Raw genomic sequence first — 23,814 nt, 5'->3', positions numbered from 1 at the left:
GTTCTCACAAAACCCCCTCCCCCTCCTCCCGGGCTCCGCAGGCAGCGTCGTCCTGCAGTGGTTAGCAAAGGCCAGAGCACACCCACACTAGAACAGAGCTGTGCACAAGAGCACACGTTAGAGGAACCAGCCTCTAACTGCCCAGCCTGGGAGGAGCCTTTAATCACGGGAGCGCGGCCAGACGTCCCTGGAGAAGAATCGAACCTTAGAGGCAAGTGCATCAGCCCCTTGGGGAAGTCAAGTCCCTGGCACGCCAACCAGAAAGTTACTGTCTGTGGGACCCTAGTGGTGACCTGGTGGCTTTGCGAGTGCCGGTCCAACCCTCCCTGACACCTCGCCAGACTCTGCCCAACCCCTCCCCTAGGTCCCCTCCTCCGAGGCCCCGCCCTCACCCCCTCCCCCGGCTGTCGCACCCGCGGCCGGGCCGCTCTGGGGGCGGGGGCCCCGGGACCTGGGGCAGCCCGGCCTGACCTCGACCTCGCCCGAGCCGGCCCGACCGGCTAGTGCCACCCGGTCAGCGCAGGCCCTGGCCCGCGAGCCCCTCCCTCCACCTTCTCCCCGCCCTGGCGCCCGGCACGGGCCGCGCTCCCTCCCCGCGGCGGGGCCCGGCGGCCATGGCGGCGGGCGCCGGGGGCAGGCCCGCGCCGCGCTGGCTGAAGGCGCTGACCGAGCCGCTGAGCGCGGCGCAGCTGCGGCGGCTGGAGGAGCACCGCTACAGCGCGGCGGGCGTCTCGCTGCTCGAGCCGCCGCTGCAGATCTACTGGACCTGGCTGCTCCAGTGGATCCCGCTGTGGATGGCCCCCAACTCCATCACCCTCCTGGGCCTGGCCATCAACTTGCTCACCACGCTCGTGCTCATCTCCTACTGCCCCACGGCCACCGAGGAGGTAGGGCCCGCCGCCCGCCCGCGGCCCGCGCCTCGGCCGCGGAGGAGGGGGGATCCCCAACTGCTCTCCCGGGATCCGCGCGTCCCTCCCACCCCAACCCCGCCCCAGTGCGCCGCTGCCCCGCCGCTGGAGGCGCCGGGGGAGCGGGGAGACCCCCGCGCGGCGACCGTCCCGGGGCGGGGGGGCGGACACAGCCATTGCCCCGCGCCGCGTCCGCCCCGAGACTCCCCCGGCCGCCTGGAGGCTGACGCGCCGCTACCCCAGCCCCGCGTCCACACGAGCCTCCCCGGGCGGCGGAGGGGTTGTCAAGGTCACTGCCTCAGCCCCGGGTCCACTCCAGCCAACCCCCGGGCCACTGAGAGCCGGGGGCCGCCTGCCCGGCCTCCACCCGGTCCGGCGCCAAGCTGTGAGATGGACAAGCCGTCGGTTACTTTGCACACTGGGGACTGAACGCCCCCAGTTTCCGCCCAGCCCGGCACCAGGGCTTGTGGTCGGGTTGGCCAAGCCCGAGTTATCCTTTGGACACTTTTTTTTTTTTTTTTTTAGATTTTATTTCTTTATTTGAGACTGAGAGAATGAGAGAGACAGAGAGCACATGAGAGGGGAGCGGGAGAGGGAGGAGCAGACCCCCCGCCGAGCAGGGAGCCCGATGCGGGACTCGATCCCGGGACTCCAGGATCATGACCTGAGCCGAAGGCAGTCGCTTAACCATCTGAGCCACCCAGGCGCCCTGGACACTTTTATAATCGCGTGTTTCTCAAGGTTGTGCTGGTGATCCTGAAATTACCCACTACGGTATTAGCAAGGAGATAATCCTTATTATCATGACGCAGGGATCACAAAAGCCGACAGATTTTATTAGCAATGCGTATGTGTCCGAAATAAGAGTAAATAACGTGGGCTTTGGACAACTGTTAACCAGAAGCACCGCACCCCGTGGGCTCGGGACAGGATAGGAGGCCAAGGGGGTTCACTTGAATTTTTAGCTTTAATGTGGAGTACATGAGATAAATATCACATTGCACATTCTGTGACACTGCTTTCTTATCTTTGTCCTCCAAATAGTGAAATCCCTTTTATAATCATATTTGAGTATAGGTTCTGTGGGGAACTAATTCAAATTAAGGCTTAATAGCAGGAATACAATGGAAATATTTTATGCCTTCCATGCTATGCATCCATTTAAAAAAATACTTAATGGAGCCGACGTTTTAAACCTATCTTGCCAATCGATGGTTATATTTATTACATATGAGTTCTTGGCAGATGTTTCCATTGTTATTCATTTCCATATTGTTTGCAAAATAAGTTTCTTTAGTTTTGGTTTTTGCAGCCTGTTTACAGAATTTCCTTGAGGCCTAGAGGTGTGTGCTAGAATGGAAGGAGCACTGGGTTTAGAAGTGGAAGGCTGGGGTTCTCCCTGCTGGTCAGTTTTCCCATGAGTGAAATAGAAAATCATGCCTACCAAACCAATTTCACAAGGATACAGTGAGGATCAAATACTGTATTACCTGAAGAGAAATGTAGAAAATGGCAATTTGCCCAACAAATTTAAAATATTACTCAACACATTAAAAATACCACTGTTATTAAAAATGTCCTGACAATGTATAATAAAATTTAGTTTTTATTAGGCCTAAATTTGGCTAACAGCAATTGGGTGTTTCTGATACTTGGCAGTGGAACTGTGACCTTGTCAATATTATTAATTTAAGGACCATTTGTTGAGCACTTAAAAACCAGGACACACAACCAAGTCCAAGAGATTGTTTAGTTGTGTCAAGAGGGGCCTGATGGAAGAGGTAAAATTATGATTAATTTTTAGGCTCAGCCTCATTTAAAAAAAAAAAAAAGGTTGGGGAGGGCAGGAATCTCAGACACTTTAAAAAAAAAAAAAAAGTGAAATCAGAAAATCAGAATGGCCCTAAAAGGAGGAATAAGAGTTAAAATAATAAGATGAAACTGAGAAGAGTTTCTGAAATGTATGTCATTAGATCCTCCTGCACATGCTTCTAAGTGGCTGAAGCAGTGAGGGGACAAGCCATTACAGGATTCACAGTGCCTGTTTGATAAAATCCCAGCAATCGCAGGAAAGAAGTGTAGCAGTTCAAGCTACTTTGCTTTCAGGTCACAGAGCTAGTAAATGAGTGGACCTGACAGGATTCAGATCTAAGTCGATCTGACCCCAAAGCCCATGTGTGTATGTGTGTGTGTATACAAATATATATATTTACAACACATCACCACCTTCTGGTCCAGTGTTCCTGCCTTTGTCTATGTTGTATGCAGGAAAAATTCCTTATGTTTTATGTAAGATTTATCAGGTATGTAAAATGCTTTCACATCCGTTGTTGCCTTTGTGTTTTATCCACCCAAGGAGGTTGGCAAGTTTTTTCCCTTCCTAGAATGCCCTTTCCACCATTTTAGTATTTCTTTTATCCATCCATCCTGAAGTAATAGTAGTATATACATTTTTATTAAGAGGAAATTGAGGCCCGTAGGGTTAAGTGATGTTAACCTGGATTGGAATGTGTTTTCTGATTCTTAGACTTAAGGATTCTTAGTGCTTTTTTAAACTTGACAGATTGCTTCCAGAAAGGGTTAGGAAAAATACATAAGGTTTTGGATTTAGATGTTTAGGCTTATGTACCCATATGGGATGTAATCCTAATGCAATGCTGACTATATATCTATATTAATAATAACACTTGATCTATTTTTTTTTAACTACTATGTTAACTTCTAGGACATAAATGGGGATGAAGGGAAGTTAATAGAAAAAATTAAATGATTTATATTAAGTTCTACAATGGGTGTTCCTTTTTTTTTCTTTTTTCTTTTTTTCTACAATGGTGTTCTGAACTGCATGTCATGCTACCATTCTTTTAAGGAACTCTCCACTCCAGCCAAATTAACTACTTGCTATAGCAAGGATTTCTTTTTGTCCCTCTCTTTTCTCCTTCCCCTTCCTTCCCCCTGTCCTCCTTCCATCTCTCAATGCCCAGTTCTAACATGACTTCCTTATAAAATTTTTCTTCCTTCCCCAGAGTCAGTCCTCTAAAATCCAATAAAAATAACAATATCAACTAACATTTACTGGGTATTAACTATGTATCAGGCATTATTTTAAGGTGCTTTAGCCTATTGTCTCATTTAATTCTCTCAACAACTTTATGAAGGGTACTGTTATTATCCCCGTTTTATAGATTAGGAAACTGAAGAGAAATTAACCTCTTCCAGTGTTCATAGCTTTATTTTATTTTATTTTTTAAGATTTTATTTATTTATTAGAGAAAGTGAGAGACAGAGCAAGAGCAGAGGGGGAGGGACAAGCAGACTCCCTGTGGAGCATGGAGCTCTATGTGGGGCTCTATCCCAGGACCCTGAGATCATGACCTGAGCCAAAGGCAGACGCTTAACCGACTGAGCCACCCAGGAGTCCCAGGGTACATAGCTTTAAATGGAGACCAGGATTCCAAGCCAGAATGCTATGCTTCAGCCATGGGGCTTTGTAGGTCTCCGGTGGAACTTCTCCATTTCATTTTGGTTATGTGTGTCCTTACTGAGCAGGACAACCTTCCAGCTTTTAAGTTCAGACAGAGATTGCCCATTTGTACATTCTGCACTGCACAACGCCTTGCACAACACAGAGGCTTAGTAAATATTCACTAAATTATTGCTGGCATGAATGAAATGTCATCTTGGGAGATGATGTTTTTCCACCCTTATTCAGTTTAAGCTGGTCTTGGATTAAATACTTATCGGTTGTTTGTCCTGGGAATTTTAACAAGAGTAAGCAAGAGTTAGGGCTACTAGAGAAAAGAGGAACTGAATTGCCCCCTCCTCACCTGGATGAAGCATTTCTATCTGAATACTACTCTGCATGGAGTCGTTGGCCCCCATTCCTTCCTGCCTAATCCTAAAATAGAAACACAGCCGGGGCACCTGGGTGGCTCAGATGGTTAAGCGTCTGCCTTCGGCTCAGGTCATGATCCCAGGGTCATGGGATCGAGCCCTGCGTCGGGCTCCCTGCTTGGCGGGGGGCCTGCTTCTCCCCCTCCATTTCTCCCCCTACTCGTGTTCTCTCTCTCTCTCTCTGTATCTCTGTGTCTGGAATGAATAATAAAAAAAAAAATCTTAAAAAAAAAAAATAGAATCACAGCCTTCTACAGTTTGAAGGACTTCAGAGCTTATTTAATGCAATTCCTAAATCTGTATATAAGAAAACTCAGTGATTTGAATCTAGTTCTTTCTAGCCTAGTGACATCCTCAATGACACACCAGTGTCATTGATTATAGCAAGTAAATACCTAGCATAGGGTCAGGTCAGAGGGCATTAATATATTTATTTTGTTAATGATGATAGAAAGTTGAACCAAAAAGGAAGTTTTTCTAAGAAAGCAGAAAGACCTTAAGAAATGGTTTGTTCCCTATTGAAATAATTCAGATTATAGTTGCCTTTGCACTGTAATTATTTGTTGGGGAATAATAAGAAAAGGCAATAATCTTTAGATTCCTACTCAGATTGTTTTCCTTGGGTTTGGTTTCTTCAAAATCTAGTATTTCCTTTTTTACTTTTTATCTCCGTCTTTTTTTTCTTTTAACCAGCTCAGTAACTTATCAAGCATCATTTATTAAGGCAGGACTCTTGTAAGGGAGTGGCCCCTTCCTGATTGGTGACTGAGAATTATCTTACCCTTCCTGACCACCAGCTACTCTTGGAAACTTCTAGGCCTGGTGGGAACCCTCCCTCTGTAAACAAGGAAGTGCCCCATCAGCCACAGGCACGCAGTAAACAACCTCTTCATCGTATCACAGGGCTAGAACGGTGTCAGATTCCTTGTCAACTAGAAACGCCGTGAATTTTCTTTTTTAAAAAATCCACTTTTTAACATCACATAGCATTACATTTTTTTCACATTTCATGACCCCTCTTCTAATTTTCTTTCTTTCTACCTCTTATAAATGCACTTTCTGTTTTTATGGAGAGAGAAGTCAATTGCTGTTTGGATAAATGAGATCTCCCTGTTAGCAGCTGACCCACTTGTTATTGGTTATATAATACCTTTTGCATATGTGTGAGCTCACACCCAAGGCCATTTAAAGCAAAGAGATAATTTTTTTAAGTATAAAAATTTATATAAATAGGCATTATATAGTTCCAGTATTTCCCAGATTTTAATTTGGGGAGATTTTTACTTTTGTGTATTACCTATATATACACTATTTATTATTTACTATTTTTCTTTACATCAACTTTAAATCTCTTCCTTTTTAAAGATGTGGACTCAGGGACACCTGGGTGGCTCAGTTGGTTAAGCGTCTGCCTTCGGCTCAGGTCATGATCCCAGGGTTCTGGGATTGAGTCCCACATCGGGTTCCCTGCTCAGCGGGGAGTCTGTTTCTCTCTCTCCCTCTGTTGCTCCCCCTGCTTGTGCTCTCTCTCACAAATAAGTAAAATTAAAAAAAAAAAAAAGACATGGACTCTTTCTCAGCCTTAATATCTATAAAGTCATAGCTGTGATAGCTATGCTAGCTTTTTTTAATGCTAGTTCTTTTTTAAATACGTTAAAATATTTCCAAAATATATTAAAATAAAGACATAATTATTGAGATGAAAGTTGACCCATGAATCATCTAAAATTGTCTTTGTGGTATCAGTAATAACAACAACTAAAACTTACTGAGCTCCTTCCAACATGCCGGGCACTTTTCTCAACACTTTCCCTGTAATACTTTGATTTTCAGATGAGACAGGAAGAGTGATTATTTTCATGTTTGATAAAGGGAGACAGAGGCATTGGAAGGTTAAGTAACTCATCCATACTCAGCTAGTGATGAAAGCAAGGATCTGGGTGCAGATAGAGTCCAGACTGCACACTTTATTTTTTTAAAGATTTTTTTTATTAATTCATGAGAGAGAGAAGCAGAGGGAGAAGCAGGGAGCCCAATGCAGGACTTGATCCCAGGACCCTGAGATCACAACCTGAGCTGAAGGCAGACCCTTAACCAACTGAGCCACCCAGGTGTCCCAGACTGCACACTTCTTTTTTTTTTTTTTTTAAGATTTTTTTTATTTATTTGACAGAGACAGAGATAGCGAGAGCAGGAACACTAGCAGCGGGAGTGGGAGAGGGAGAAGCAGGCTTCCCCTTGAGCAGGGAGCCCGATGTGGGGCTCGATCCCAGGACCCTGGGATCATGACCTGAGCCGAAGGCAGACGCTTAACGACTGAGCCACCCAGGCGCCCTAGACTGCACACTTCTAACCACTCTGCAGAACAACCCAGGGCATGAATTCTTCTCTTTGGAAACCATTTTACCTGATAAGGAACAATTAGATCACCTAGTAATTTAGCTTCTGTGGTATGTACAGCAGATTTTAAAAACAAGATAGTATGCCTCATACCCTTGAGAGAATTATATTCTAATATGAAATATGGGACCTTGGAGACTATCTAGTCTAGCATTTTCATTTACAGAAGACCCAAGTATGTGTTCCAGAAAACTGAGTATTTTAAGGTCCACGCTTGTAAATGAAGTTTGTCCAGTGAGCAGAGATGTGCTCACTGATCACTTTCTAAGTCTTTTCTTCCTTTTCCTGATGCATGTGTGCTCATTCAGACCCACATATAAAAAAGAGGATAAATAATTGGTTTATATGTGAGTGTTCTCTCTGACCCAGAGTTATTTTTAATGAGAACAATTGCCATATGGTCTGGTTCAGAACTCTGGTTTCTCTAATTGTAAAATGAATAATAGCATCCTATAATTCAAGTAACCGAAAAAGTAAAATTTACCCAAAACTTACTTTTATACGGCTCTTTTTTAGTGGTGTAACTGAAAAGCAATTTAAATTTATTAGTGTTTTTTTTTTTTTAAACGACTAGGGGTTATGATTGATTCTTAGTAATAGTTTTGTTTTCTAGAATAAACTTCCATAATAATTTTTCATGAAATAATGAAAGATTCATTATTAGTGAAGTTATTATGTGTGATATTACCACATAATTGAATACATGTCATCATTTAAAAGATTGATGTAGCTCTTGATGGTTGACCTGGAAAGCTTCCTATGACATATTCTTAAATTCTGATCCTAAAAGATACAGTAGATACTATGAACATTATATAATTTAAAACTTTAAATGTTAGGAATCTAATATTACCTGGAGAAGTTCTACTTTTTTGACTAGGTTCCTTCTATAGTAGTATTCTGATAAATTGCTTGTGACTTTATAATGCGTAATCTAAGCCTGACTGTTCATGCTTATGTTTAAATTTTTGAAAATAAGTCCACATGAAAAGATGAAATGAGTTGCGGTGGCTTTTGTAGATCCTCCTTCAACCTGGAGTCTGTTCTGTAATTACATCTGTTTTGAGCAGACTCCTGGAAGGAAGGGTCCTGTGGTTCCTGGCCAGTGGATCTCCAACCTGGAGATGGTTTTGCAGAGATAACAGGTTAGAAAAGAAGATGACAATTTTTTTTTTTTTTTTAGATTTTATTTATTTATTTGACAGAGAGAGAGACAGCAAGAGAGGAAACACAAGCAGGGGGAGTGGGAGGGGAAAAGCAGGCTTCCCGCCGAGCAGGGAGCCCAATGCGGGGCTCGATCCCAGGACCCCAGGATCACGACCTGAGCCGAAGGCAGATGCTTAACGAACTGAGCCACCTAGGTGCCCCAAGAAGATGACAATTTGCAGGCTTAATTTAATAGTTTTCAGGCGGGGGTGGAGGTGATGACATCAGGGAAAAGAAAAGATAGGTTTGGCCCCTGTGGCTCACAGCCATATTCTTAGGCTCACTACGTTTGAAATTGGATTGTGTGAGCAGGAGAGTGCTTCTCAGCAGGTTTGAAGGAAAAGGTACTCTGTGAAGTAAGAATCCAGGTCTCTGCAGCCTGTGGCATGATGGATCCCTTATCCTAAGGCAGGGCAGGAGACCCGGGTCTGATTCCCAGGCCCAGTCTGGCCACTCGTCTTGATGGGATGTCATCACCCCTTCTTTAAGTTTTACTTTTGACTTTAATAAAAAGAACATAACTGTCCTGTCTCTGTGGATTGCCGTATCAAATAAAATAATGCTGAAAAATGCCCTTTGTTGTACTGTTTAAGATAATGTTACTACATTTCCAATCTGATTGCTGTGATTCTCTGTTGACCTTCTGATCCTGAAACAGGGATCTAGTCACTGACTCATGAGTAAACCTTGCATTTTCCAGGCCTCAGCCTTCATTTGGGCTAAGAACTCCTCTCTCTTTTCCTTGTTCTAATTCCCCTGCACTCTTTACCTAATTAAGCTCTAAATCTTAACTCTTCCAGTATCCTAATAAAGTAGTTTTAAACTAGTGAACCAGTCTTCCTTTCCTTTTTCCAAATGAGGGGCAGAGTCCACCCTCAACTGTGGTGTCCAGGAGTGACCAAATTTATCTTAGTATGGATTTCCATTAACACCTTTTGATTTGCCTGCAGCCAGTCTCCCAAATCAGAGGTCAGAAATAAGGTTTTAACATGGACCTTGGCTCCAGTGTCTCAGTATAAGAAGGTTCTGTGCATAGAAGGGAGAAATGGAATACCTGTCAGGTAGATGATGTACTTTTAGAAGTCTGTCATGTAGGGGGAAGGTGCTTGGTGGAAATTAGATAAGTGACTTTAGTCATTCCAGAAATTTTAATAACTTCAATTTCCAATTTTACATAGATTTGAAATATAACTTTGCTCGCTTTTGGTTATCAGAATTAAAACAATATAATTTTTCATAGTAGGAAAAAATGGGTAAGAATTTACTAGTTTGAAAAGAGTCACTGGGATTGTTCTCTTCAAAACACTTTGGGATTCTTTCAAGAAAGATTCTAGGTGGTTTGTTTTGCTTTCTCCACTTTTAGACTGTCATAATGATTTATCAATTCTGTTTTTTAGCTCCCTCTTAATTGTTTCATAGTTTGCAGATAAGCCTTTAAAAGCATGGTAATCAGAATTGAATGTGACATTTAAGTTTTTAATTTTTTATTAAGTTTTTTATTTTAATTCCAACATAGTTAACACACGGGGTTATATTAGTTTCAGGTATACAATATAATGGTTCAACAATTCTATACCTCACTCAGTACTCATCACAACAAGTATACTCCTTCATCCCTGTCACCTATTTCACCCATCCCCCCAACCCCCTCCCCTCTGGTAACCCTCTGTTTGTTCTCCATAATTAAGAGTCCATTTTTGGGTTTATCTCTTTTTTTTTCCCCCTTGTTCATTTATTTTGTTTCTTAAATTCCACATGAGTGAAATCATATGGTATTTGTTTTTCTCAGATTATTTCACTTAGCATTATACTCTGTAGCTCCATCCATGTTGTTGCAAATGGCGATTTCATTCTTTTTAGGGCTGAATAATATTCCCTTGTATATATGCCACAGCTTCTTTATTCATTCATCTACCAGTGGACACTTGGGCTGCTTCCATAATTTGGCTATTGTAAATAATGCTGCTATAAACATAGGGGTGCATATATACTTTAAAATTAGTGTTTTCATATTCTTTGGGTAAATACCCAGTAGTGTGATTACTGGGTCGTAGGGTAGTTCTATTTTTTTTTTTTTTAAGATTTTATTTATTTATTTGAGACAGAGAGAATGAGAGAGACAGAGAGCACATGAGAGGGGGGAGGGTCAGAGGGAGGAGCAGACTCCCTGCAGAGCAGGGAGCCCGATGCGGGACTCGATCCCGGAACTCCAGGATCATGACCTGAGCCTAAGGCAGTCGCTTAACCAACTGAGCCACCCAGGCGCCCCAGGGTAGTTCTATTTTTAATTTTCTGAGGAACCTCCAGACTGTTTTCCACAGTGGCTGCACCAGTTTGCATTCCTACCCACAGTGCACAACTGTTCCTTCTTCCCCACATCCTCACCAACACTTACGGTTTCTTTGACTATGCTATTTTAATATGCATATTCATAACTCAGGTTGCTTCTATTCTTAAATTATTTCTTATACTGCTTGTCTTTTAACTGGAAGAGACTCAATAAGTCCTTTTAAGCAATTAGTAGCGTGGTCATTAATACTGGGCATCTAATATTAACAAATGATGAAACTTTTATTAAAGTTAATTCAGAGTAAACTTCTATTTACTTAGAAAGATTGAGGAACGAGTTAGCAGGTTGATTGGATATTTGTAGAATTCCCCCATAAACCATACATAGATTGGTATTTTAAAAATTATATTTGCCACTGAAAGTATACAGAATGACTTAGTGAGAATAGCTAACCTTTACTGAGCACTTACTGTGTGTCGGGCTCTGTGTAAAAAACTATCTAAGAATTTTTTCATCTGATAACAACTATAAGTATTCATATCTTACAGGTAAGTAACCACAGTTTAGAGAGGTTAAGTGATTTGCCCAGGGTCACTTGGCTATTAAATGACAGAGCCAAGGACTGAAACACAGATCTAACTTCAAAACCCTACTTCTTAATAATTTTGCTGTACTTCCTCTCTAAGACATAGAAATCTGGGTTGAGGGGCGCCTGGGTGGCTCAGTTGGTTGAGCGTCAGGTCATGATCCTGGAGTCTCGGGATTGAGTCCCGCATTGGACTCCCTGCTCAGCAGGGACTCTGCTTCTCCCTCTGACACTGCCCCCCCCTCATGCTCTCTCTCTGTCTCATTCTTTCTCTCTCAAATAAATAAATAAAATCTTTAAAAAAAGAAAAGAAATCTGGGTTGACCATTCCTATCATCACATAGGTCCCTGAGGAAGAAGAGTATATTTACAAAGTGCTTAAAGAAAGAATGATCATTTTAAAATCTTTTTCTCTCGTTCAAATTGCATCATTTCTATTCACCTGTCTTCAAGTTTACAGACTCTTTCCTCTGTCAGTATTATCCACACTTCTGTATATAATGTTTCAGTTTTCCTCTGGTTTCTGATTATGATGTGCCTTGGTGGGTTTTTAAAAAATATTTATTCTGTTTGGTGTTTGTTGAGCTTCTTGGATATGCGAGTGTATAAATTTCATCAAATTTGGAAATCTTTCAGCCATTATTTCTTACATTTTTCATGTCCAACCCTCTCTTCTCTCCTCTGAGACTCCAATAAAAATGTTAGACTGCTTCTGTTGTCCCACCAGTCACTGATACCCAGATCAATTATCGGTAGTCTTTTTTCTTTCTGTGCATCATTTTAGATAGTTTCCATCAGTAGTCTGCAAGTTCATTGATCTTTTCTGCGTTGTCCAATTTCATCTAGTATATTTTACATTTCAAGCACCTAAGTCTTATAGGTATTCTGCATGTTATAAATAGCTACACCCGAGTCTTTTATGTTTTCCTTCACCTTATTGAACATATGAAGTGTATTTATAACTTTTAATGGCCTCATCTAATTCCATCTAATTCCATTTTTTCTGTCATTCCTGGGTCTGATTGTATTGATTGATTTTACTTCTAGTTGTTGATCATATTCTCCTGCCTCTTTGCATGACTGGTAATTTTTGATTATATGCCAGACACTGTGAATTTTATATCTTTGGGTACTAGATTTTTTTTTTAATCCCTTTAAGATATCGTACTTTGTGTTGGTTATAGTTGAGTTAAATAGGATCCATTGGGTTCTTTTTAGGCTGGACTCTATGTCTGTTAGGACTCTTCCAAGAGGCCTTTAGTCTCAGGCTAATTTCTCTCCACTGCTAGGGCAATACACTTGTGAGAACTCTACCCAATGGGTAGGTATTACAAAGTCTTTCTGCTGTGCCTAGTGGGAACATGAAAAATTCCCAGTTTTGTGTGGCCTTCAAGAATTATGTGGCCTTTTGCTGTTCAGTGTTTCTTTCCCTGGCCTTGGTTAATAGTTTTATCTCATTTAGGCACAGGTCACTTCTCAGCCAAAGACTCAAAGGTACCCTTCTGTAGGTCTTGTGTCCCTCTTTTCTCTGGTACTGTGCTCCACAAATCCCAGCTGCTTTGACCTTCCTGAATTCTGCTACGTTTCTCCTCAACAGAGCAAGATCATTGGACTCTGTTCAGGCTCCACATTCCTATACTGTGGTCTGAAAACTGCCCGTAGGTAGTAAGCTGGCGTAGTTACAGGGCTCACCTCATTTGTTTCCCCCTGTCAGGGATCACAGTGCTTCACTGCCTGCACTGTCTGAAAACTTGTTTCATTTATTTTACTGCTTTTCTGGTTATATGAGGGGGGGAAATAGATCCAGTCCCGATACTCCATCATGAATGCAAGAAGTCTGTGATTTGTCTTTAAGATCTTTTTTCATAGCAAAATCTTACTAATTTCAAATCTAGTGCCATATTGTAAATAACATTGAGAGAGCTGTGGATTAGGACTAAAATCAGGGTCCTAATCTTTGCTCATTTAATTTTGTGCTTCTCACAATATGGACTTCTTTGTCCCTCTACCCATAGGACTTAGAACAGTTCATTTGATTCTTCAATTTAGTTCTCATCTGCAAAAGGAGGGTTATGAATGTTTAACACTCGGAGGTGATATAAGGTGAGAACACAAGAAAATGTGTCAATTGGCTTAGGTTGAACTGTTTTCAAACGGAAGCTAGCTTGTTGTCATTTAATAGTATTATTTACATTTATTTTTAGGCACCATACTGGACATACCTTTTATGTGCACTGGGACTCTTTATCTACCAGTCACTGGATGCTATTGATGGGAAACAAGCCAGAAGAACAAATTCTTGTTCTCCTTTAGGGGAACTTTTTGACCATGGTTGTGACTCTCTTTCAACAGGTAAGTTAGTGAAGGTTTTTTCTCTCTCTCTTTTTTTATTTTTTATTTTTTGCTGATGGCTCAAAAACTAAAATGAACTGAGCTGTTTGAATGGTCAACTTTTTGGGTAGGTGTACATTTGGGAGCAAATTTGCACAGTGTATTTTGAAAGTATATTCAAAAATTAATTTTGTTTAGTGTACCTTATTGTAATGCCAAGATTACATACTTTAAACTGTATTTCTAAACAATACATGGCAATTATTTCATTAATTATTTTTAATTCTTAATGGTTCTTAAACCTTGTTTCTTTCAGTATTTATGGCAGTTGGAGCTTCAATTGCTGTGCGCTTAGGAACTCATCCTGACTGGTTGTTTTTCTGCTCTTTTATTGGGATGTTCATGTTTTATTGTGCTCATTGGCAGACTTATGTTTCAGGCGTGTTGAGGTTTGGAAAGTAAGTATGTTTTTTAAGTTGTACATTTTAAAATATAGTTCAGTTTATTTTCACAATCTTTTATATTTTATTTATCCATAAAAAAGACAAAGCTTCAATCAGGAATTTAAATTATCTTTTAAATTATTGGAGCATCCATAAATGCTACACCTTAATTTAAGTCTTATAGGTATTCTGCATGTTATAAATAGCTACGTATTTGATAATAATTTTATTTTTTCTCCCTTTCCCCACTTCAATAGCTTACTAACCCAAGCTTACATTATACAGGAGAAAGAAAAATAAGGGACCTGAATAATATAGAAAAAGAATATGCAGTACTTAAGTAAACAACATTTGACTTATATAATAAAATAATGAAATATGGAATCTAAAGGTCCTTTTTGGTCAAATCTTCATGTGCCCAAAAAGGGGCACCCATTACATCAGTCACCAACAACAGGTAATTTTGAGACTCTTCAGTTGTGGTAGGCAATTGGTGAGTGTAAAAGCACCTTGAAAATGTTAGAGCTAAACATTAGATGATATATATGCGTTTGATACCTCTTAGACACCAGGAAACAGTGCATGAAGCAGGAGCTCAATACTCTTTCTATTTCCCATTAGCTCCCTCTCTGCCTGATCCTTCAGGAACTATCTGCCATTGGTTCATTCTCAGCTCTGCCTTCCCACGTCTACTGATTCTTTTTGGCCCCTCTTTTATTGCTGCATAGGAGAAACAGCTCTGGAAAAAAACCCAAAAATCCAAAACCTCTGATGATGATAAAAATGAGAGAAGCTCAAATCTGTGGATCATGTAACAGAGGGAAGGCCTTAGGCAACTCATCACATTGAAAATTATGGGTAATTGCAGCTACGTGCACTTGCATGTTTCAGGCACTATACTGAGTACTTTACATGCATTATCTCATTTATTCCTCACATTAATCTCCACTGTACAAATGAGGCAGAGATTCTGTAACTTTCTTACACTGCTAATAAGTATAGAGTTAGGGATAAAACTCAAATCTGTTTGATTCCAAACCCAATATTCTTAGTGACTGCTGTTGAGACCCATGAGATCAGCAATGTGTTAGATTCTGTAGGATACAAAATGCATTTTTTAAAAATCCCTGTTTTAGGGCGCCTGGGTGGCTCAGATGGTTAAGCGTCTGCCTTCGGCTCAGGTCATGATCCCAGGGTCCTGGGATCAAGTCCCGCATCGGGCTCCTTGCTCAGCAGGGAGCCTGCTTCTCCCTCTGCCTCTCTCTCTCTGTCTCTGATGAATAAATAAATAAAATCTAAAAAAAAAAAATCCCTGTTTTAGGAGCTATATAGTACACTGTATTAAAGGGATGAGATAATACTCCTGTGACATTGTTAATACAGTCCATCACCAAGTGTAAAATGACTTGCTGTAGGTTTCCATAAGCACTGAAGAAATCCTAAGTAAGAAGGTAACTGTAGGCTGAATTAGTTTAAGAAAACTTTTATGGAAAACGTGAGTCTTTAGCTGATTCCTTATCTACTGATCAAGAGCCCAGGGATCAAAAAGCCTGGCTAAAAATTCAAGGCAACTATGTGAAATTAAGAATCTGTATGTATTTATAAATTAAGATATGCTAAAATAGAAAAGTAGCTTTGCAAAATCTAATGCATTTTAATTGGCTGAACTTGCTATGGTAAACTGGAGTAGTATAATAATGCAGTGTTCTGGTTAATTATTAATGTTTTTAGTATTTAATGACTAACATTTACCTTTTTGGCTTCTAACTTCATTAAAAATCTTTCTGAAATGAATTAGTTCACCCTGGCCTAGTTGTAAATTTTACACTCATTTGCTGTTGATTGAGAACCTAATGTGTGCCTAGAACTGGACATACAAAGATGAGTTACTTGTGGATGGACTATGCCAGACAAATTGGAGTAAAAGCACCCTAGGCAGAAGCATGAGGAAAGAAAGTTCTTAGAACATTAAGCAAATGACTATTGTGATTGAGTCCCCAGCATGTAGGGGCAGGAAGAGATCCTGAGTGCTGGGGGTGGGCAGCCATTTAAAATACTAACACTGTGGGGTGCTTGGGTGGCTCAGTCAGTTAGGCTTCCACGTCCAACTCTTGATTTCGGCTCAGGTCATGGTCTCGGGTTTGTGAGATTGAGCCCTGCATTGGCTCCATGCTGGGCGTGGAGCCTGCTTAAGATTCTCGCTCTCCCTCTGCCCCTCCCCCCCAAATTAATTAATTAATTAAATACTAACACTGGATGGCAGAGATCCTAAGTAGTATATTTTTTTCACTTTGTCAACAATATCATGGAGGTTGAGTAGGCTAGATTGATGGTTCAGCTTAACATTACAAGAAGGATCTACATGTAGGACATCAGCCACGCCTTTGGCAATGCTTACAAACTGTGTCAGTATCAATTATCTGTTGGCTTGGATGGATTTCCTGAAAATTTATCACTTTTTGCGAGGCTAAATTTTTAAAAAAATTTTAATTCCAGTATGGTTAACATACAGTGTTATATTAGTTCAGGTATATAATATAGTGATTCAGCAGTTCTATACATTAGTCAGTGCTCATCATAAGTATACTTTTAATCCTCATCACCTATTTCACCCATCCCCCCCACCCACCTTCCCTCTGGTAATCATCAGTTTATGCTCTTTAATTAAGAGTCTGTTTTTTTGTTTGTCTCTTTTTTACTTTGTTCGTTTATGTCTTAAATTCCACAAAAGAGTGAAATTGTATGGTCTCTGTTTTTCTCTGACTCATCTCTTTCACTTAGCAAAACCCTCTAGCTCTGTCCATGTTGTTGCAAATGGCAAGATTTTGTTCATTTTTATGGCTGAGTAATATTCCCGTGTTTGTGTGTGTGGTATCTTCTTTGTTCATCTATTGAGAGGCTTAATTTTTATAGTATTTATATTATTGGAATACAGAAGAGAAATAGAAAAACTATTCTATTTTACTTGTGGATGTTTTCATTGTAACATGTTTTATCTTTTGAAAATATGTGGATTTCAGTGCCAGTATGAATTTGTTACCTTGAATTAGATCATTTAAACTCTAAAATATTAATAAGTATTTTTAACTATAATTTCCTTTTTTTTTTTTTTTTAAGTTTTTATTTATTTCACAGAGAGAGAGACAGCGAGAGAGGGAACACAAGCAGGGGGAGAGGGAGAGGGAGAAACAGACTTCCTGCGGAGCAGGGAACCTGATGCGGGGCTCCATCCCAGGACCCTGGGATCATGACCTGAGCTGAAGGCAGACGCTTAACGACTGAACCACCCAGGCGCCCCTTAACTATAATTTTCAACTGTTAAAGATTTTTTTTAGTAAATCAGTGACACATTAATTAGTATTTTCCTTAGCATAATATAGGATTACAGTTAAAATCTGTCCCTATATTAATGTTTGCCGCGTGAAATAAGGCATATCTTATTTATAGCATGTTTGCTCTCCTGTAGCAAGTACCTTGTGCAATTCTATAGAGCAATGTTTAAAGCTTATAAAACCTAAACCAAGTCCAATGTTTACTTGTATTATGTACTATTTTGTTACTTACATGTGGACATTTAGACTTGGTGATAATTTTCTTTTATTTCAAAAGCATGAGAATTTCCATATGGTATTAGGTTCATTTCTCAAAAAACTTTATGGTAAAGGACTAGTTTCTGCCCCTACCCTCAATCCATGGTGGACTAATAACATGTGGTTTAAAAATAAAAAACAAAAACCAACTTACAAAATACAGCCCTCAATGTTTCATTTAATTCAACAAATACAAAGTTACTCTGTCGAATTAGCATAAAAGTTTTGAAATGCTTACTCTCAATTTCTGAACCTATCTCATTGCAAACTGGTTACAAACCCTGGACCACACTTTGAATAACACTGTTGTAGATTGTCCTCCATGATAACAACTGGGGATTAAGGATATACTTGCACAATATCCCCAATATCCTTTAAAGGCTTTTTTTGGATCCAAAACTTGGACCCATTATTGAGTTCTCTAAGTTTGTAAATTGTTATACAGACTATTCTCTTATTTGTCTAATATATTTTTCAAGCTTCAACTGTTTCTTCACAGTTCAGATGTTTGAGTATTTGATAAGTGATTCTATTTTTTTTTTATCTATCCTTTCAGCTTTTTTCTTCCAGACTCAAGAATTGTCATTTATTTAGTTTATCCTTAAAAGGCAGAGAGGGAGAATGAAGCTTTGAATTTAATTTAAAATCTGTGGTATGAATGATGCATATGTGAAACCAAGGTTCCTAGCTCAATCCTCATTTGGGTCATTTAGTTCATTGAGAGAAAGCTTGTTCTGTTCCCTACCAGCTTTCCTAGTTGCTTCTGGTCACTAGTCATAACCTAGGAAAATTACAGATAATTTAATGTAATTCTACTCTTGTTACTGGAAAAAGAGCACAAAACTCTGATAATGACTCATAAGTGTAGTAGAAAGAGTGCTGGCTCTGAGTCATTTTCCTGTGGCAATATTCAGCTGTTCCAGTATAGGCATGGAAAAATCATTTCAATTTCCCTCTCCAAAAAATAATTTATTGGAATAATTTATAGCTGATAAGACTCAGATGCTCAGTAAATATTAGTACTTTTCTTCCTTTTTTCTCTACAAAGTACTACATGTTATATTATTATGTTTACTTTTTTCAACTGACTTGCAGCCTGGAGGCCTTGGTTTGCCTGCCACTGATGTTATAAATACTGGTTATCATTTTTTATATTTTCCTTTTATTTGTGGGTTAATGTTCAGTTCACCTTCTCCTACTAACTGCCCCCAAAGTAACTTAGTCTGGAAGTATTTTCTTACCTGTCTGGTTTTATTTTGTCATGTAATTGCTATGTATCTTATATTTGCAGAGCAGTAAGTATTCCTCTAGCATCTAAAGAGTCCAGGGCATCCAAGCAGAGATTTCAAGTAGATAGACAGATATAAAAATCTGGAGCTCAGCAGAAAAAAAAAAATGTGGATTTGGAGATAGGGATTTTGAGGTCCTTAGCCTATAAATGGTAGTCTAAGTATAGATATAATTGTTAAGAAAATCTAAAAGGAGAAAAGATAGAATTCTGGAAGTAGTAGCATTTAAGACATGGAAGAAGCAGCAGTCTAGGAACAAGCCTGAGAAGAGCTTCCAGCAAGGTAGGAGAATCAGGAGAAAGCATGGAATAAATAAGAACATAGCAAAACATTTTAAGAAAGAGGGAATGATCAGCATTTTAAGTATTGCAGAGAAGTTACCAAGGTACTAACTGAAATGTATCCCTTAGATTTGATAAATTGAAAGTTATGGTTTACCTTAAACAATTTTAGTAGAATGGGGCCGAAGACCAGAATACAGTGGATTAAGCAGCAAATATGAAGAGGAAGAAATTACAAATATGGACTACTTTTCAGTTAGCCTCTTTATGGAGCAAAGGAGAAGAGGAATCGATAGCTTCAGGGAATGTGGACTAGAGACTGATGTTGGTTGGTTTAGTTGGTTTTTTTAAAAAAGAAACTTAAGTATGTTCATATATTAGAGGAAAAATGTCTGTGGAAACCAAAAAACTGTATTGACTGTTAGTAACCTAATAAGGAAAGCTGTTTGAATTTTCCCTACTTTTTAAGCGAAATTCACTTGGGAGTATTTAAGAATTGTCTTAAGTCATCTGGTTGTTTTTATATTATTATCTTTCCTCATTACAAGAGTAATACATGATTGTTATTTAAAAATTCAAATTTTACAGAAGTACATAAAGTAGAAAGTAAAATCCTTCTGTAATCTCAATGATAACTGCTTTCAGCAATTTTATACATGCTGTACAAGCTTTTTTCCCCTTGTGCATATCCTAATGTTTACCTATATGTGAGCACATGTTGTTCAGGGGGCTTTTCACTTAATGTGTAGATGGATAATTCAGTGATGGAACTAAAGGTATAAATAAGCTAAGCCTATAAAGACTCTTCCATCTTTGATGTGTAACCTATAGTTAACTGACTTTCATATTCAGGAATTTTATTTACAAATACCTTTTCTATTCTTTGTCCTTTCTCTTTAGAGTGGATGTAACTGAAATTCAGTTAGCTTTAGTGATGATCTTTGTGTTGTCTACATTTGAAGGAGCAACAATGTGGGACTATACGGTAAATCTGAATATTTAAATTTATATTTAAGTACTTTACAAATATTTAAGAAAAAATGCATTGTTAACTTTCTTCAGAAATTCTTGGCATTACATTTAATGGTCATACCACTTCTTAATCTTTTTTCTTCATTTTATAATTTTACTATCCTATATACCTTATTTTGGCACTTTCCCTATGCATGAATATATTACCACATAGAAGAAAATGACCCCATTACCCTAATACAAAATTTTAACACACTAGTTGAACTACCTTTTCCAGGCTAAAATTTATCTCATAAAATAGATACATAAAAAAAGTAAATTCAGTAAAATATTTTATGTTTGAAACTCAATATTAGGAAAGAAAAGTTAATAGTTTGCATTTTTTATAATCTACTATGAGGTAAAGTTGCCCATATTAAGGAGTGTTTTTATTTTCTGCTTGGTTGGCCTCAGTATTCTGATAAAAGTTAACTCTCAGGAGGCCAGTGTTACAAATCCATGCTTTGCATAGAAAGAGAATTTAGGAAGAAATAAATTATTCTGACTCTACAACCCAAGTCCATAACACCGGCTGACTCACAACCTCATGCCCATAGAATTAAGAATAATAAGGATAATATCAACAGCCAACAACTAACATTTACTGAACACCTTATGTTCCCACAATTTACCATCACTGTTTTATCTGACCCTCAGAACGATACTATGAAATAGATACTATCATTATTGTTCTATAAGTAAGTCTTAGAATAATTAAGTAATTTGTCCAAGGACACATAGCTAGTAAGTACTGGAATTAAGAAGACTGATTCCAGACTCTATGTTTTTAATCACTCAGATATATACGTCCAGTAAAAATAGTAAGAGATACAAAACTAAACATACTCTTACCATAGGATCCAGCGACTGTGCTCCTTGATATTTACCCAAATAAGCGGAAAACTTATGTCCACACAAAAACCTGAACTCGGATGTTTACAGCGGCTTTATTCATAATTGCCAAAACTTGGAAGCAACCAAGATGTCCTTCAGTAGGTGAATGGATAAATTATGGTACATTCAGGCAATGGAATATTATTCAGTGTTAAAAAGGAAGCACTATCAAGACATGAAAAGACATGGAGAGACCTTAAATGCATATTATGTAGTGAAAGAAACCAATCTGAAAAGGTGGCTATATATTGTATGATTCCAACTATATGACATTCTGGAAAAGGCAAAATAATGGAGACAGTGAAAAGATCAGAAGTTTCCAGAGGTTATGGGGGAAGGAAGGATAATAGACAAAGCCCAGGAAATTTTTAGGGCAGTGAAATTATTCTGTATGATACTATAATGGTGGATACTTGTCATTATGCATTTGTTCAAACTCATAGAATGTAGATATCACCAAGAGTAAACTGTAATATAAACTATGGCTTTTGGGTGATAATGATGTATTGGTGTGGGTTCATATATTATAACAAATTTAACACTCTGGTGGGAAATGTTGATAGTGGGGGAGACATTGGGGATGGAAGTAGGGAGTATATGGGGACTCTGTATTTTCCATACAATTTTGTCATGAATCTAAAATTGCTCTAAAGATTAAGTCTATTAAAAAATAGTAAAATTTCTCTGTGGCATTAGTTTCAGAATTGCCAATTATAGTTCATATCACTGGCTCAGACTTGGAGCATATTTTTAAGTAGTGGTACATTTCCTGAGCCATTCATATTCCTTCTCATCCTGGAAGAATAACAGAATCAAAGATATGCTACTGTAGGCCTCTAAAATATACTAGAGGGATGTGATGTATGTTAGCTGCTCAGCTGGTTCCTTTAAAAAGGTGAATGTTGACCTAGAGGCAGTTAGGTTAAGTCAGATGTGGTTGTCTTAAATTTAATTGAATTAATTATAATGGGGAAGAATTTAATTTAATCTTAAAATCATTTCATTCAGTGTTTTGGCAATACCATAGGAAGAAAGCACACCTGCGTATTCTTACCAAAAATAATACTTATTTAGATGTAGATTTTCTATATTTGTTAATCTGTAGTTTCCACAAATGTTGGTACAATATTTTGAAGTCTGTTTTCAAAACACATTGGCCTATAGCTTTTGGCAATTTATTGTTACTGTTTTTTAAATCCTTTGCTGCCTTTGGAGGTTTTCTTGAACAGCAAATTGACCAACAGGTAAATATACTGCTAGAGATTTATCCTGGATATTAACTGCACAAAATTCTTGCATGCACACACATTGTGATATTTGTCACATTCATGATGCAGATCATGGTGTCTAACTTTTCCTGTGATGCTGCCTTTTAGAGGTACTAAATTCAAGTGAACTATCCTTTTTCATGTTTAAGTCAGATGAGGGCTTGTGAGATTAAATATTTCATCACAGTTATGTAAGTAGACTTCCCTGAATTTGGTGGATTCATTTTTCACTTAATGAATAAAACCATTAAAAGAAAATTTACCGCTATAGGCTACATCCAGGAGTTAAGGTTTGATTATAAGAAAAAGAATAGCTTATCATACAGGGCCATATCATAATGTTTCTTTACTATTTAATAGGAAAAGAAATTCTATTTTCTTAATGATTTGTTTCTTTCCTCTACCCCTAAAGATACCCATTCTAGAAATAAAATTGAAGATCTTTCCAGTTCTTGGAGTAGTAGGTGGAGCAATATTTTCCTGTTCAAATTATTTCCATGTCATCCTCCATGGTGGTGTTGGCAAGAATGGATCCACAATAGCAGTAAGATATTAATTTCATCATCATTTAGTATTAATTTTATTACAAGTTTTATTATTATCAGATACAGAGATACTAAAAATATGCCAATGTTCCAAGAATGGGGAAGGGAACCGGATGTCTTTCTTTTTAGGCACATAATACAAAAAGTATTTTAAAAAGTTTTAACGACTGAGCCACCCAGGCACCCCTCGTTCTCTTAAATGACATAAATTGGCTCTCAAGACAGTTTCAAAGGAATCCACGTAATTCATAAATTATCAGTCTTTCTGAATACATTTTATATACATAATTCTAAAGCAAAGTGTAAAACTTACTTAGATACAGAAGCCCTGATATAGGTGGAAAAATTAGTCATTTTCTGAGGTGTTTTGTCAGTTGACCTCAGTACAGTACTATGCATGAGGTACTTAGGAACACTTGTTGCTTGACCATGGATGATAAACTAGAGTGCTGGAACATGAATTTTAATAAAGAGATGAAGATTTAGTGAGGATCAGTGTCCACTTTAAAGAATATTTTATTAAGAAATAATTGATAATTGGGCGCCTGGGTGGCTCAGAAGGTTAAGCGTCTGCCTTCGGCTCAGGTCATGATCCCAGGGTCCTGGGATCGAGTCCCACATCGGGCTCCCGGCTCAGCGGGGAGCCTGCTTCTCCCTCTGACCCTCTCCCCTCTCATGCTGTTTCTCTCTCGCTCGCTCTCTAAAAAATAAATAAAATCTTTAAAAAAAAAAGAAAGAAATAATTGATAATTGTTTGAAGGAAGACAAAAAAATCAAACACTATGGCTAAGAAGTGATTGATTTTTAACTCTTAAACTGGTGATTTTCCAATGTTTTTAGCAGATTTTTTTTTTTAAGATTTTATTTACTTGAGAGAG

At 38.8% G+C, this 23,814-nt stretch overlaps 1 protein-coding gene across 4 annotated transcripts in view; it reads left to right on the top strand.

Moving 5' to 3' along the window:
- Positions 1-404: 404 nt before the first annotated feature.
- Positions 405-23,814, top strand: part of CHPT1 (choline phosphotransferase 1) — a 31,163-nt gene continuing 7,753 nt past the window's right edge. For 2 of the 4 annotated variants that reach the window (XR_008505920.2, XM_045872744.3), the window contains exons 1-5: positions 408-887; positions 13,489-13,636; positions 13,932-14,073; positions 20,119-20,203; positions 22,804-22,935. Coding sequence is in view for 2 of the 4 variants with exons in the window: in XM_045872744.3 (XP_045728700.1) it covers positions 615-887; positions 13,489-13,636; positions 13,932-14,073; positions 20,119-20,203; positions 22,804-22,935 (780 nt within the window). In the remaining 2 variants the exon portion in view is untranslated. Of the gene's footprint in view, positions 888-13,488; positions 13,637-13,931; positions 14,074-20,118; positions 20,204-22,803; positions 22,936-23,814 lie in introns of all 4 variants that reach the window. The other 2 variants (XM_054506868.2, XR_008505921.2) reach the window with 2 other exon arrangements.

Source organism: Mirounga angustirostris, unplaced genomic scaffold, assembly GCF_029215605.1.
Source record: "Mirounga angustirostris isolate CCGP_5_RB_7025 unplaced genomic scaffold, mMirAng1.0.hap1 SCAF_5, whole genome shotgun sequence".
In the NCBI taxonomy this organism is placed as follows: Eukaryota; Metazoa; Chordata; class Mammalia; order Carnivora; family Phocidae; genus Mirounga; species Mirounga angustirostris.
Note: the sequence above shows the minus strand (reverse complement) of the source record. Positions and strands in the feature narration are given on the sequence as shown.